Source organism: Manacus vitellinus, unplaced genomic scaffold (assembly GCF_001715985.3).
Source record: "Manacus vitellinus isolate BGI_N305 unplaced genomic scaffold, ASM171598v3 scaffold_10_pilon, whole genome shotgun sequence".
Classification (NCBI taxonomy): domain Eukaryota; kingdom Metazoa; phylum Chordata; class Aves; order Passeriformes; family Pipridae; genus Manacus; species Manacus vitellinus.
The window spans coordinates 5,067,059-5,080,919 of record NW_021938838.1 but is presented as its reverse complement, the minus strand read 5'-3'; the positions used below and the strand labels follow the sequence as shown (position 1 = coordinate 5,080,919).

Below are 13,861 nucleotides of genomic sequence, written 5' to 3'. Positions count from 1 at the left end.
GATGGATCTCCTTTCCCTCGAGTTACTTCCCTGATTATTTTTGTTTTGAAAAAGAAATGGATTTCCAGGTTGAAAGTGGAGCTGCTGTGCAGAAGTCAGAGCTGCAGGAGAGGTGTCTAATTGCCATTTATAATGACCCTCAATTCTTCTCTAAACCTCCTCACCCTTGCTCTGCCTCACAAGCAGGAGTATTTACAGGGCTGGATTCTCTTCTGAGTTGCCTCCACCACCACCAGTAAATCATGAAAATATCTCCTATAATCAATGGAGTGTCTTCAGATTTACCAGACAGTATAATCTGGTCCACAAGACAGCTGATTGTTATCTATAACCTCCCCATCCAATTCAAGTGATGGGAGATGTAATCCAAAAATTTCCTTTGGACTTTTTTACTGCCAAAATAGATCAAATTCCGTGGCAGCCTTTTTACAATCTCCACTTTTCTAAATAAACATCACAGAGCCTATAGTGCCTTTACTGCAAAGCACTTCTCCCTGCCTGTATCGAGGCAGGTTGTTGGCTGATGTGCCAACACACAAGACAAACAGTGGCAGCATCTCTGTGCAAACCCGTGGTGAGGCATCAAGACATGGGGTGCAAGGGGGCTCAGGCTGTGGATTTTGAGTTCTCACTCACCAGGGAGCACCAGGAATAGCTCTCATGGTTAGATGGGCTGAAAACCCCTCGCACTCTCCCCCTCCCAGTTAGACACTGCATGGTGCCATAAATTATTAGACTCAGCTCCCAGAGAGCTGCTGGTGTGATGCTCCTTCCCAACAAAGATATCAGGCAGCTGATATGTGCTCTGGCCTCAGCCCAAACGGGCTGTAGGCAGTGCCTGTGGAGGAATTGTTGAGCTGGGATGTCCTGTGGGCAGGAAGGAGGGACAGGAACAGCTTTTGCAAAGGGCACCAAGCAAAGCCAGGCAACGCCGTAGCTCAGTGGCTGCAGAAGTGCTGAGGAGCCTGCAGTAATGTATTTAGAAGGAATCATTCAAAGTACGTTCCTGGACTGTAAATGAAGTGAAACTGCTCAGAGAAGCCCTGAGTGACATTGAAGGCCGTGCAATTAAAAACAGGTCTCTGATTTGCAATGATCAACAAAAAGCAAATACATTATTAGAATGCATGGCAAATAGAAAATAATACCAAAAATGGACAGATTATGACTGTACTGTGCCATTATAATAATTAACAGCTTTTCCCTATTGGTTTGTTCACTAAGATTCAAACATACTCATTCTCTGAAGAACATTTGTATTCAGAAAACGGCAAATTTCTTTCTAGCTTTCTTTTGTTGGGAAGGGTTGATAGCTGTTAATGAGAAAGGGAACAGAGAAGGAGCTAAACAGGATAGTTCCCACACACACAAAGACACTTTCTCACTGGGGCCTTGAATTTCAGAGCAGCTTCAACTCATTTACAGAGCCTGGGAATGAAGATGCCTTCCCTATATGAAAATTAAATATTTTCTTGCAGTGTTATGACTTTGCCTTGAAGCATTTTTTACTCATGTTTCACTCACATTTCTGGTCATTTTAACCCACCGAGCTTAACTGTATAATAAGGATGTCTGCATGGGGATAATTCTTCCTTCTTTCCCTCTGCAATCAGGTTTTGCCCTTCATTATACCTTTCTGTGGACTCTATTAGAACATAAATCTTGACAGAGTTCCTCAAGCTTTTGACCTACATCTTGCAAATACAGGAACTCTTCTCCCTAGATTGTCTTTTGGAGCACACCAGTTCATTAAAGTTTTGAACACTGAACCCTCACTCTTATAGCTCTATCACCCAGTTCATGTGCCAAATGTCAAAACAGGCGTCAGAAATCTGATTTATGAGTGTATGTAGAGAAATTGTGGTACCCTGCTTGTGACTGGGAGTCAGCAGGTAATTTCCTATCAGGATTTCCTCCTCGGCTCCCAGGGCCCAGCCCGGCAGCCCAAAGACAGTGAATTCACAGATCATGATTCAGGGCTAACAAAGCTTTGAGGCGATTTATAATATCTTTGAATTTATGTGCTTTCCAGTTTTAATCGCATTTGACCACTTTGTGATTGGTGGGATTTTATTGCAAGTCAAAGCCGGTGCTGATTGTAAAAAAACGAAAGCTAAAGAAGTCGAGCAGTCTCCAAATGCCAATGCAAGATTGACCTTATATACTCTTTTTCCTTCTCTTTGAAGTATCAGAAAATCATGGGTGAAGCCATAAACTGGCAGCACCACAAGCGTTGAGAAAACACATCGGGGTTTCCTTTCTAATTCACCAATTCACACCGGGGCGCATTTACGTCCCGCTCACACCCCCGGGTGTCCCTCACCCCACACAGCCGCAAAGTTGTCCCTTTTACGGCTGTTTGTGCCTCCCCCGTGCCGTAGGCAGGCCCCGCTCCCCGGCCGGAGGTGGAGCTCCCCGCTCCCCCCGCCCTGCCGCGGACCTGGGCGCTACGCGAGCGCGGGATCCGCCGCGGCCTGCGGGCCGCCATGGCCGCCGAGGTGAAGTCCAAGCTGTCCAAGAACCTGCTGCGCATGAAGGTGAGGGGGGAAGCGGGGGCAGGGGGTGCCTGAGCCCCGCGCGGGGGTGAGGGGAGGCTGGGAGCGGCAGGATGGGGCCGCCCGGCCGGGGCGGGCTGTGCCGGCAGCCGGTGGTCGGCGGCGGCCCCGGGGAGGAGGTGGGTGGGTGGGTGTCCCCCGGGCGAAGTGCCCTGGTTTGGAGCATTTCCCGTGCCCAGCCCCGGCTGTGCCAGGCAGCCATCGGTGCCTCCACGTTTGAAATCCAGTTTATCGATGGTGACCGGGCCCTGCCCCCCCCCACACCTCCCCAGGATTCTGGGCTGCTCCTCTCCAGCTTCCCCAGCAAGAGCTCGCTGCTTTAAACGCTCTCAGGGGGTTATAAACTGCGGGGTTCGGTCCGGCAGAGCAGCTTCGTGATTCCAGCGAAAGTGCCTCTTCAGGAGCCAACTGCAGTGCCCCTTTCGAGGGAGCTTTTCTTCCATCTGGCTCCTCTGGGTTGCTTTTTGTGAATATAAATTATAAGACTTGCCCCACCACCACGTGGAAATTAAAATGCTAATACTGGTTGCTTTACTTGGGGGTGGGGCCCTTAATACAGAGCGGGGGAAGTTTCTTTTTTCTTTTTCTTGTGTCCATTTTTCTCACTGTTTACATAGCTGGCTAATGAAATCCCCAGCCTGAATGGCAGCGTTAACCTCCTTTCCCGATTTATAAATGTCAGGGAGCTTGGTAACATCCTGTCGTGCCTCTTACTCTTGGAATTGTGAATCTCGTGTCACCAATGTGAAATTAGTCTCTGCTTGCTGGCTAATGGATTCTGCTTCACATGGCATACTACAATTCCTAATTCAGTAGAGTACATTCCCCTGTGATTGATAGTTCTTTATTGCTGGAAAACAACCGGTAAAATTGGAGTTCCCATTATTTATTTTTTTTGTTAATATCCATTCAATTTTTATAACTGAATATGATGGGGCCTTTGTGCCTTTTTGCTTGTAGTGGTGTTTTTTGTGGGGTTTTATTTAACCATTTTTTCCCCCCCACATATATATATGGGGCTGTATTTCACATTCTAGCTGAAAAGAGTTTGGCTAACATCAGTTCAATCTTTAACATAAAGTGTACTCTGTTGCAGTAAAATGATGGAATATTTACCCCAATTAATAGATGCTGCCACTCATGAAAGATGAAAACTTGTACGCAGAGGGGATGGAACACATCTTGCCTCCTCTCAGAAGAGAGTAGATGTTGAGTTAGCCAATAGTGTGACACTCAGACTCATAACCTGGATTGCAGCATCATTACTTTTTCTTATTTTTATATAATACTCTCCTTAAAATTTTTACTCCTGTTGCTCCTCTCCTTTATTAACCCCCTGGAGATTTCAAAAGCAGGTTTTTAGACTTTCTTCCATGAAAGGCTGTGAAGAACCAGCCTGTGACATTTTTAGGTTTACAGTCTGGGCAGGAGTAACCAGCTTTGAAGAGATGAGTAGGTTTTGAAAAGGTCATAGACAGACCCTGCATTTAGCACTTTCCTTGTGCAGATCTTCTTGTTTACAAATGTTTTAATTAAGCCTTTAGCAGCTGCCTCTGCAGGTACTGCTACCATGGGTGAAGTGGCACCCAGAGGTGACATGTGGTCAGTGGTAGTGTTGTGAGGACCATTTGCACTAAGGATTGGGCCACAGGTACCCACCACATAAGGATGGCTCCCACTTTTACATCTTACACCATTTGATCCAGGTCCTGTTGCTTAGGGAAACTAATCCAACCAACCACTCAGTTACTGACTTTGTGTCTACCACAATGACTATATATTTAATTCATCTCTGTGTGTTTACTTTTTAGATAAACGTGACTACATAATTTTTATCTAGTTATTCCTGTAGCAATCTTTAGGAACATAATCTTTAAAATGTAATGTGAAATGATTATTTAATTGGGTGCTTGTAGCAGAATTTCTCCTGTTGAGATTTCTGACTGGCTAACCAATTTCCTTGAGCAATGTGGTTTTCCACATGATAGATTCACTTATTTTCCTTGAGAAGATACTGTAATTTTAATTGGAAAGCTTTGACATATTCTGAATCGACTCAGAAAGCAAAAGTCAATTTTTCTTGCATTAAAGATCTTGCACAGTGGATGCAAATAGAAATATAAATGCAAAATGAGACACTAGCTCTACTGGCTTTTACTTCAGAGTTTGGTTTGGTTAGCTTGGGCATTTTGTAAGGACTGAAAAGATGTGTGGGGCATATATAATACATATATTACACATCTGTATTACCTATATATTTTAAATAAACTCAGCAGTGCAGGGTTTTGTGGGAGGAAAGTGTTTTGTGATGCATTCTGGGGCTTTTTCTCCAACCAAGCCCATTTTAGCTGGGACCTAAACTATGTTCAAGTGTAGTGTTCCCACTGACATGTTACCTGTTAGCCTGCAGGCTTATCTGAACATAACAATGGTGCAGCTCTAAATGAGAGGGGTAAAATTAATTGACATAAGATTCCTCTGCAGTGGTGCACATACAGGTATGCTTTGATAGCCACAAAACAGTTCTTATAGGACTGCATGTAAACTGTACTCAATCTGAGAATTACATTCCTATAAATGTAGACCTGTGACAGGTACAGTTACTCAAACATTTTCTGTAGATCCTAAGGGAGGTCCCAGCTTCTAGGGGTGTGGCAATACAGGGAGTATTTCTGTAACATTGTGAAGAGTTCTATTTTTTCCAACTTGTTTCTTTGACATTGTTGAAACTTAATTGTCACTCAGTTCAGGGCACCTGGCTTGAGACAAATGGAAATTACAGTGATGTTTCACAGACCTCAGGTGTGTAGTTCTGTGCTCTCAGCACTTTTCCAAAGGCTGTGACAGATGTCTTCTACTCCCAGCTGTTGTGAGGTTACTGTCCCTCCCTGCCTGTTCCCATCCTCTGACAGGGGTTATCACCGAGGAAGGGATTGACAGCAATGTCCTTGTATTAGGCAAAAGTAGCAGTCTTGCCCTAAACTTAATTATTGGTCTCAGCTATTTTGGCAGACTGTTCCTGCAGTGTGTTCACAGGTGCTTATATATACACCACTCAACTGGTGCTTTGGTGGGTCATCAGTGAGAAGTGAAGAGCTGGTAACATCATCCTTTAGCACAGCTGGACGCAGAAGACTTTTTTTCATAGTCTGGTTTCAAAGTCTCAGTTACTTTTTTTCCACTTTCAAAAGCAGATTTGCGCCTTCAGAGCTACAAATGCAATCCAGTTCATTAAATTAAGTCTGAGAAAAGAAGAGGATGGTTAAAAGTACAGGTGTTTCAAAAAAAAGGACAGCCTGGTATGACCTACCTCTAGCTCTGAGTTGTGTGGGTGGAGTTGGCTTCTGATGTGCAGCAATAACTTCAACACCATTATGTTCTCTTTGGCCTTTGTTGAAACATTAGAAAAACCTTAGCAAAGTTACAGAGTTGTGACAACTCAAATCCATCAAAACTAACCAGGAAAGATGTTTCTTTATGTGTAAGTACGGATGTGACTCACTGTTGACTTGCTGCGATCAGCAGCTGTTTAATTTTCCATGGCCTGTTTGCCCAGACTTAGACCAAACTCAGAGAAAAATTAAAAAAGCACTTACTTTTTATCAACTGCTAAATGTTATGTAATGGATAATTGCCATCATGTAATTATTGCATGTTCAGAACATACTCATGATGAAAAAAACTGACGCTGTGTGTTTATGTGTCTTTTTTTGTAGTTCATGCAAAGGGGTTTGGATTCACAAACTAAAAAACAACTTGAAGAGGAAGAAAAGAAGATAATTAGCGATGAACACTGGTATCTTGATGTACCAGATCTAAAGGAAAAAGAGTAAGCTGTAACCTTTTGTACTTCTTATCATCATTGGATTGTTTTGAAATGGAAATAGTATATTCGTATTTTTTTCTATAAAATAAATATTGCTAATGAACAGTTAACAGAAGCCAAACTAGTAAGAGACTGGCATTACAACTTTATTACTTACTTTCAGGGCTGTTCTCAAGGTTGCCTAGTGTAGTTTGACCTACTTTCAATTCTTGTGTGTGTTGTTTTCTTTCACTCACACATTGTTCTAGATGCATATAATTAGTTTCTTTCAATCAGAGACCTATTCATTCACTGCTGCTTTTTCCCTTCATTTGAAAAAAAGAAGTTTGAAACTTTGTGTTTGTAAATTCAGCTCCAGTCACACGGTTAAGTTCATTCAGGACAGTTCTGTCTTCTTGTGTCCAGCTCACTTCAAATCCTGTTTTTGAAACAGGAGAGATAATGGCAAAAAGAAAGGAAGGCTTAACTAACAAGGAAGAAAATGTCCTACTCTTTAGAAACATGCTTTAAATAGCAGGAAAACCACTTTTAAAACTGCTTGGGTTTCATCCTTTCACAAGTGTAAAAAAATTCCATTGAGGGAGAACATACATAATTTTGAAAAAGCTGGGACCCAAGGAATTAACTGTAGCTGAATAAGGTCATTGATAAACTCTTTTCCATTGCTCTCGCTGGATATGACAAAAAGGTATTTGAGCTTCAGTTGCAGCAAGGCAGGTTCAAGCTGGACATTGGGAGAATTTTTCTAACAATAAGGCTATTGAAGCTCTGGAATAGATTGCCTGAGGAGACACTGGATTCTTCCTCATTGGAAGTCTTTTGAGGACAGGTTAGGTGGACCTCTGCTGCTCCTGGTACATGTTTAACTGATACTGCCTTGAGGTAGGAGAATGAGCTTAATCTCTTCCTATGGTCCTGAGAGTTTGTTTCACATGGGAGATGAAGAGGATGAGGGAACAGGTACATACGTGTGTGAGGAAAAGAAGGAAGGAACAATTAATGGAAATACTTTTATCTAGCACGTGTATTGTGAACACCTCAGGGTCATGTTTCTTTTCTCACTCCATGCTCATTAGAGGAGGGAAAAAAGGAGAGAGAAGGGGGAAATCTGTCCCTGCTGAACAGAGAATGACACAGTGTTTTATGTCCTGGCAGACTCAAACTAATGCCAGGTCTAACAGCACAATGAAAAATTAATTAGAAGCTTTTGCTAGTATAGTAATGCCACCTGGAGAGTGATATTTATGTGGTATTTTTATTCTGGCAAAAGTATTAATGTAGGTGGAATCATATCAGCAAAGAGTGCTTTTTGTCAGGAGAGTTAATTTTGCATGTGGAACTGGCACAGTCTTGCTGGCAAAAAGTCTTCCTTTGCACTCCAAGCTCCTTGTAGTGACAGATTTATCAGAGCAATTAAGCTTCGGAAAGTGGTTGATGGTATAAAATACACTGTGGTTTTGTTTATTTGTGTGGGGGGGAAGGCAGCAAATCCTTTTTGCATTTGTTTAATTTGATTATTTTAAAGTGCACCTTTTGACAAAATACTGGGTTTGGGGTTTCGTGCAGGAGCTGTATAATTGAAGAGAGAAGCTTTGTGCGGTGTGAGGATCTGGTTTATGGCAGAATGTCCTTCAAAGGATTCAATCCAGAAATTGAGGTACTGTTTAAATGTCCTGGTTTGAGGTGGTCTCGCATTAGGATTGAAAAGCCCTTGGGGGTGGGGATTTGAGTGTTCACACTGCATCCTGTTTGGCCTTTGCAGCACCTTCCATAAATCCTCTCATGTGCAGGAACTCCGTGATTCAATCCAAAATGTTGGATCAATGCAGCATCTGGTAAATAGAAGCTTTTTATCTCCCTGTGCTGGTAGTCAGTAATTGCATGACTCCTGCAGATTTTCTCTCCCTGAAGTGAGGAAACCATCCCACATGCTGCTCACCAAAACAAAAGCTCACTTTTCCTCCTGACATTTAATGCAGAGTCCAACCTACAAACATTCAGCCCTATTTATTCAACGCTTACTTGTGTGAGGTCTTAAAATTCCAAAGTAAAAGTGCTGGGAAAGAGAGTCTTTAATTTCTTTCTGGCATGATTCACCCTGATAGAACTGCACAGGGACAGTAATAAAAAGATTACCCCTGAACTGAAGCAAGAGGATGAAGGTGTAAAGACTAAGAGGTTTGCAGAAGGCTATGCAAGATGATTTACTAGGGGATTCTTTTAGTTATTTTGAACTTGCTGTCCCTGTGACTCAGCATCTGATTGCTTCCTGGCTTTAACTGTGAATCCTTGCAGATATTCTTCCCTCTTAACAAAACTATTTCAAGGACTATGTGGTAACTTCACAATGAAAAATTAATTATGGTCTAATTCTCTGGTCTCCTGAAGATGTTTGGAGTGCCCCTTAGGATGTTTGAGTATCACAATACACTGAAAACACTCTCTCTGTGTGGTCTCTTTTCCCAAAGGCAAACTGTAAGCTCAGCTTAGCAAGAGACAGGCACGTTGCCTTTTCTTCATGAGTTTTCATTACAATATGCTTAAACCTGGCCAGGCACAGCAAATAATTATTAAATTTGATTCTTGCCTTTTGTGTGTTTCTCCTACCGGTGAATTTCAGCACAGTTGCCACTGTGACATGGTTACATATTTAAGATGTTTCTTACTTCATTTTCAGAAGTTAATGATCCAAATGAACTCCAAGTGCAAGGAAGAAGAAATTGAAGTGGATGATAAAATGGAAGCTGATGTGTCAGATGAAGAAATGGCCAGAAGGTAAGTTATATTTTATGACATAATGAACACTAGCTGGGAATGTGATATGTTACTGTATTATGTGTGGGGAAATAAAACCCAAGAAACTAACAAACAAAATAAAAACAAACAAAAAAAAAAAAAAAAAAAACCCAGACTGTACAGAACTGAGTTTCCAGGAATGCTGATTTATTTTCAGTGGAATCTCCATCACTTTTGGGGATAAAATAACTTCTGCCCTTTGATATCCAGGTATTTTATGCTACTTTCCTCCTTGTTACCAATTGCTAACAATTCAGATTGTCAGAATGAATAATCTAATAAGCCCTCATGTAATACTTGTGCTTCTCAGGCTTCTAATGACCAGGTTTTTTACACCACTTAAATTGTTGATTAGATTTCTGATTTGTTCCATTGAATATTTTTTTTCTGATTTTAATAAAAGGTGTAAAATTTTTTATTCTCTTTCCAGATACGAAACATTAGTGGGAACAATAGGGAAGAAATTTTTGAGAAAGAGAGACCAACGTGTACTCAAGGATGATGATGAAGATGAGGAAGTTGATGAAGATAGGAATAGTACCATAATACCTAGGAAAAAAGCTAAGAAAATGTTCTTAAAACCTCAGGATTAATGTCAACTGCACAAGTGGAGCCAATAGAAATGTTACCTATTGCCTACCAAACAGAGTATCACGGACTGGAGACTGTTTGGAGATTTTGCTATTTAATGTAAAGGGTGGATTTGTAAATCTGTTCTGTTCTCACTGAAATTTCAGCCATCCACGACAGACATTTTTCAAAGTGGATGTGTCTATGATGGATGTCATACATCCTTTCCTCCCTCAGCAGCTTTTAACGTGGGGCACTAATCCCACCAGTCTCTTTAAATGTTGTGCATAACTAGATCAAGTGTCACATGCAATGGAGAGCCATGTTTTTTACAATTTAAGATAACATCTGAAAGAAGTATTCAGAGTAAAGATGAGCTGTGTCCAATTCAGTAAGGCAGCTCAGCTTCCCCTGCTTTCTTTATTATGAAAATGAAAACTTTTGCTGTCTTCAAATTGAAAAAAGTCAGCAGAAGCATGTTTGTCTTGTGATTTATTTTTGGTTTTTTACTGTGCTAAAAATAAGATGGGAGAAGAACAGAGAGATAAAATCCACTTTATTGAATTTTATTTTTTATAAAGTTTATTTAAAATAGAGGATTTTGTAGTGCAACTTTTTTTTTATAGAGCAAGCCAAATATTGGGCAACGTTTACAACTTGACATTTGAGCAGATTGTGAGTCTTAGTTTCTGTCTTCCAAAAGAAGTTTGCTCATCTTGCCTCTTTTTCAACAAAAAAAATCCAATCTTATAATTATCCAAGTCTTGTCATAAAAGCGTAATAACGGCTTCAGAAACATGCTTGAAAGCTGAATAAAAACTGTGATTTTTTTTGTGGTTTATGATTGTGGTTTAGCTTATTTAATGTAAAAAAAAAAAGATGCTTAATACAGTCTGATATAAGAAGTGATCCTGTTTTGTGCTGGCCACAGATGTCCCAAATACTAGTTGAGTGCACTGATTTGTTCAGCATGTGATGAAGCCATCTGAAGTAATAGTAGGAGGAAACATCATGTCCTTTGGTCAGTCAGTGCTCTGAAAAATGTCAGCATGGTCTTGCCTAAAATAATAGCAGTTGTCTGTGAAATGCCTTTCAGCATAAAATATTGCTATTACTGCATTTGCTCAGGATGTCTGAGTTACTCATCCTTAATGCTGACTCTGTGGAGAAAGAGGAATGGGTTAAACTGAAGTGAGGAGTGGCCATTCTGTCATGGACACAAGAGGCTTTTTTTTTTTTTTCTTCTTTTTTTAGCAGCTCAGTGAAGCAGGACACGAAACTCAATTATTTAAGGAAGGAGACACCGTGTCCTGCTGTATTTTGCATGTGATATATGAACTATAATCTATATATCAGGAGCACCTCATTAGATATTCAAGATGGATCACACATGGCAAGAGAAATATACTTTTAACCTAGAAAGGGGACCTCATACAGGTGGAAAGGCTGTGATTCATGATCTGAGATAGTTTTTCGGAGCTAATTAAATGCTACTGGTTCAATTACTTAAAACCTGATCATATATTATTGCTAGCTGAAAAGAAGTTAATGATGGCAAGACATTTTTCTTCCCATGCAAGATGTGACCTGAGCTAACAAATGATTTATTGTTGGTCGTCACAAGAAAAACTTGGAATATATCCCATTATTCTTTCTTGCTTATTAGTAGGAAAATGTGCTCAGAGAGAGAGAGGAATCATTTCTTGAATGGAGAGTGAATTTCTGCATGGCTGTGCTGGATAGTTGAGGGGTAAACTATGTTCTAGTGAACCACCACCAACCAGGAGATGTCACTGTGAGTGTATGTCCTGAGAGACAAGGCACTGGGGAAGTTCCTGGTGGTGCAACATAAAGGAGTTTTTGGGTTATTTTGATAACAGCAGTGGCTCAGATGAACTCCACGTGAAGTCTGCCTTTGCCAAGGCTTGGTGCAAAGAGCTCTCCTGGATTGCAGCATCCTGTCCAGTCCAATGGGGGGTAATTATGAGCACTTAAAGGGCATTCTGCCATATGTTGGTCCTTAATTTCCTGTCATTTCCCTAGGGGTAGCTGGAAAGGTGAGTGGCACGGTGCCTGAATAAGCACGTGAGTGAACACTAAACGGCTTCCCAGAAAATCCATGATTTTGGAATCAGGAGAGGGGGAGGGTAGTTCTGCTGTTTCCTAAATATGTTCAGCACCAACTGTGAAGAAATGGTAGATTTCAGTTTATTGTCTTTAAATCTGGGGGCTTTGCTGTTCACATTTAGCTGGTGGCTCAGTGAGCTACTGAAACGCTACAGTAAGAGCAGCTACTCATTTTTAGCACAATCTTTTATTCATGGGGAGTTTGTAAAATGTGCCTTTAAAAACACCATCCACAGTGCACTATTGGGAGCAAGACAAAACCAAAAATCAGCCCTACATGACTTGAAATGTACTTTAGGTGCCCAAAGTTACAAACAGGTGTATTATAATGGGATCTTCTGAAATACATTTCCAATTGTATAAATACATATATATATGTATTTATATAAGTCTGACTCTAGCTTCCTACCCAAGGTGGAAACATTCTGCTGTACAAAATCTGTGCTTAAGTACTCTTGATAAAGATGTAAGTGTAGCAGTGAAATATTCATAAAGAGAACCTACAGTAATTCCAGCTTTCTTGGCTCTGACACAGACTCAAATGCATTTTCATGTGCAAGTTCCTAAGCTGTAGAACCTTCCCACGTGGTCACGTTTCTAAATGAAAAGTGAGAACAAAAGTTGGGTAAGTAGTGTTTTTATGAAGGAAAGTGGCTCCCTGCAAAATGTAGCTGGGAAAGTGTTACCAGGCACCAGAAGTGTTTGTGCCTGTGACACTGAGGTACCTGTTGGGGTGAACAAAGCAAAGTGTGGGTGTAGTTGGTGCTCACAGTGTTGTCTGTCCCTTGACAGGTGAAGTTTGGTCCTTTGGCAGGCTCATGGTGTTTATTTCTGGGGTTGGAACCATGGAAGTACTGAACAGTAAAACGTTGTCTTTCTTGCTGATGTTTCTCATTTTACTTTTATTCTGCTTAGTGTTGGATCTTAAAAAGTCCAGGACCAGAGTCCAACTGAAGTGAGCCATCCTGTGTCCTCCCTTTAGTAATGCATGAGCTGATTAAACTTTGGTTCTTTGGGGAGGGGCAGGATGTTCAGCGGTGCCATGGAGTTTGAACCGTGTTTCTTCTGTCCTGTGTCTTGTTTTCTAATCAAACACTCCATTATGCAATGCTACAATGGCTGTCATTGCCACTGGGCACTGCGTGTGTGTGTAATGGGCAGCTGGGCTGGGATTCTGGGACTTAATCCAGCATTCAGACTTAGAAAAGAAATTGTCTTGTCTTTCTCTTAATTGGAATACCATACTTTTAAATTGTATTTGGAATTAGACAAGTCTGGGGGCACAGGGGAGGTTTCTAAGCATTTGTTTTGCTTCATTTCAACAACAGTCCACAACTAAAACTGCAAAATCATTTAGGCTCTTATTAAACCCTTCTCAGAGAGTGTTAATAAAGCAGAGTGGTAGTGAAAGATGTAACACATCCCACAGTTCCTTCCGCATGTGAATGCAAGTTTCTGTGAGAGCTGATGTTTTAAGGATTGAGTGTTTCTTTTCAGGATGGGATAACATCAGCTTGTACAATAATGCCTTGCTAATGGGACCCCAGCATGAGCCCCCCGGGTTTGTTTGGGTTTGTTTGGTTTTATGACATTCTCATCTCACACCTTTGAGGCACTTTGGGTCTGGCATTCACACCTCAATAACCTGCTTTCCTCAGCTTGTGGGCAGCTTTGGTTAAACTGTGAACCTGTTTCTTAGCTGTATATGTTGGCATTTATTTGTGTGATTTGATGTTGCACAGTGAGGACCTGGTTATAATTGTCATATCAAGAGGAGAAATCCCACTCAGAGTGGTTATCAACAGTCAAGGAGAGGGTTGAAGCTTCAGTCACCATAGATTTTTAATATGAACTGAACAGCAGAAGGGAGTTGAATCCCATTATTGGAGGCACAGTTAAAAATGCTGATATTAGTCCACAGACCTCTGCTCAAGAAACCTTTGTATTATCACAACCCAAGCAATTATCTGGGAGCAAAAGCAGGAAC

At 41.2% G+C, this 13,861-nt stretch overlaps 1 protein-coding gene across 1 annotated transcript; it reads left to right on the top strand.

The window, feature by feature from the left end:
* The first annotated feature begins 2,429 nt into the window (after window positions 1-2,429).
* On the top strand, window positions 2,430-10,588 carry MPHOSPH6 (M-phase phosphoprotein 6). Its single transcript, XM_018083837.3, has 5 exons — window positions 2,430-2,537; window positions 6,272-6,384; window positions 7,948-8,038; window positions 9,059-9,156; window positions 9,608-10,588. The coding sequence occupies exons 1-5, from the start codon at window positions 2,487-2,489 to the stop codon at window positions 9,768-9,770; spliced, it is 516 nt and encodes a 171-aa protein (XP_017939326.1). The 5' UTR covers window positions 2,430-2,486; the 3' UTR covers window positions 9,771-10,588.
* Window positions 10,589-13,861: the final 3,273 nt, after the last annotated feature.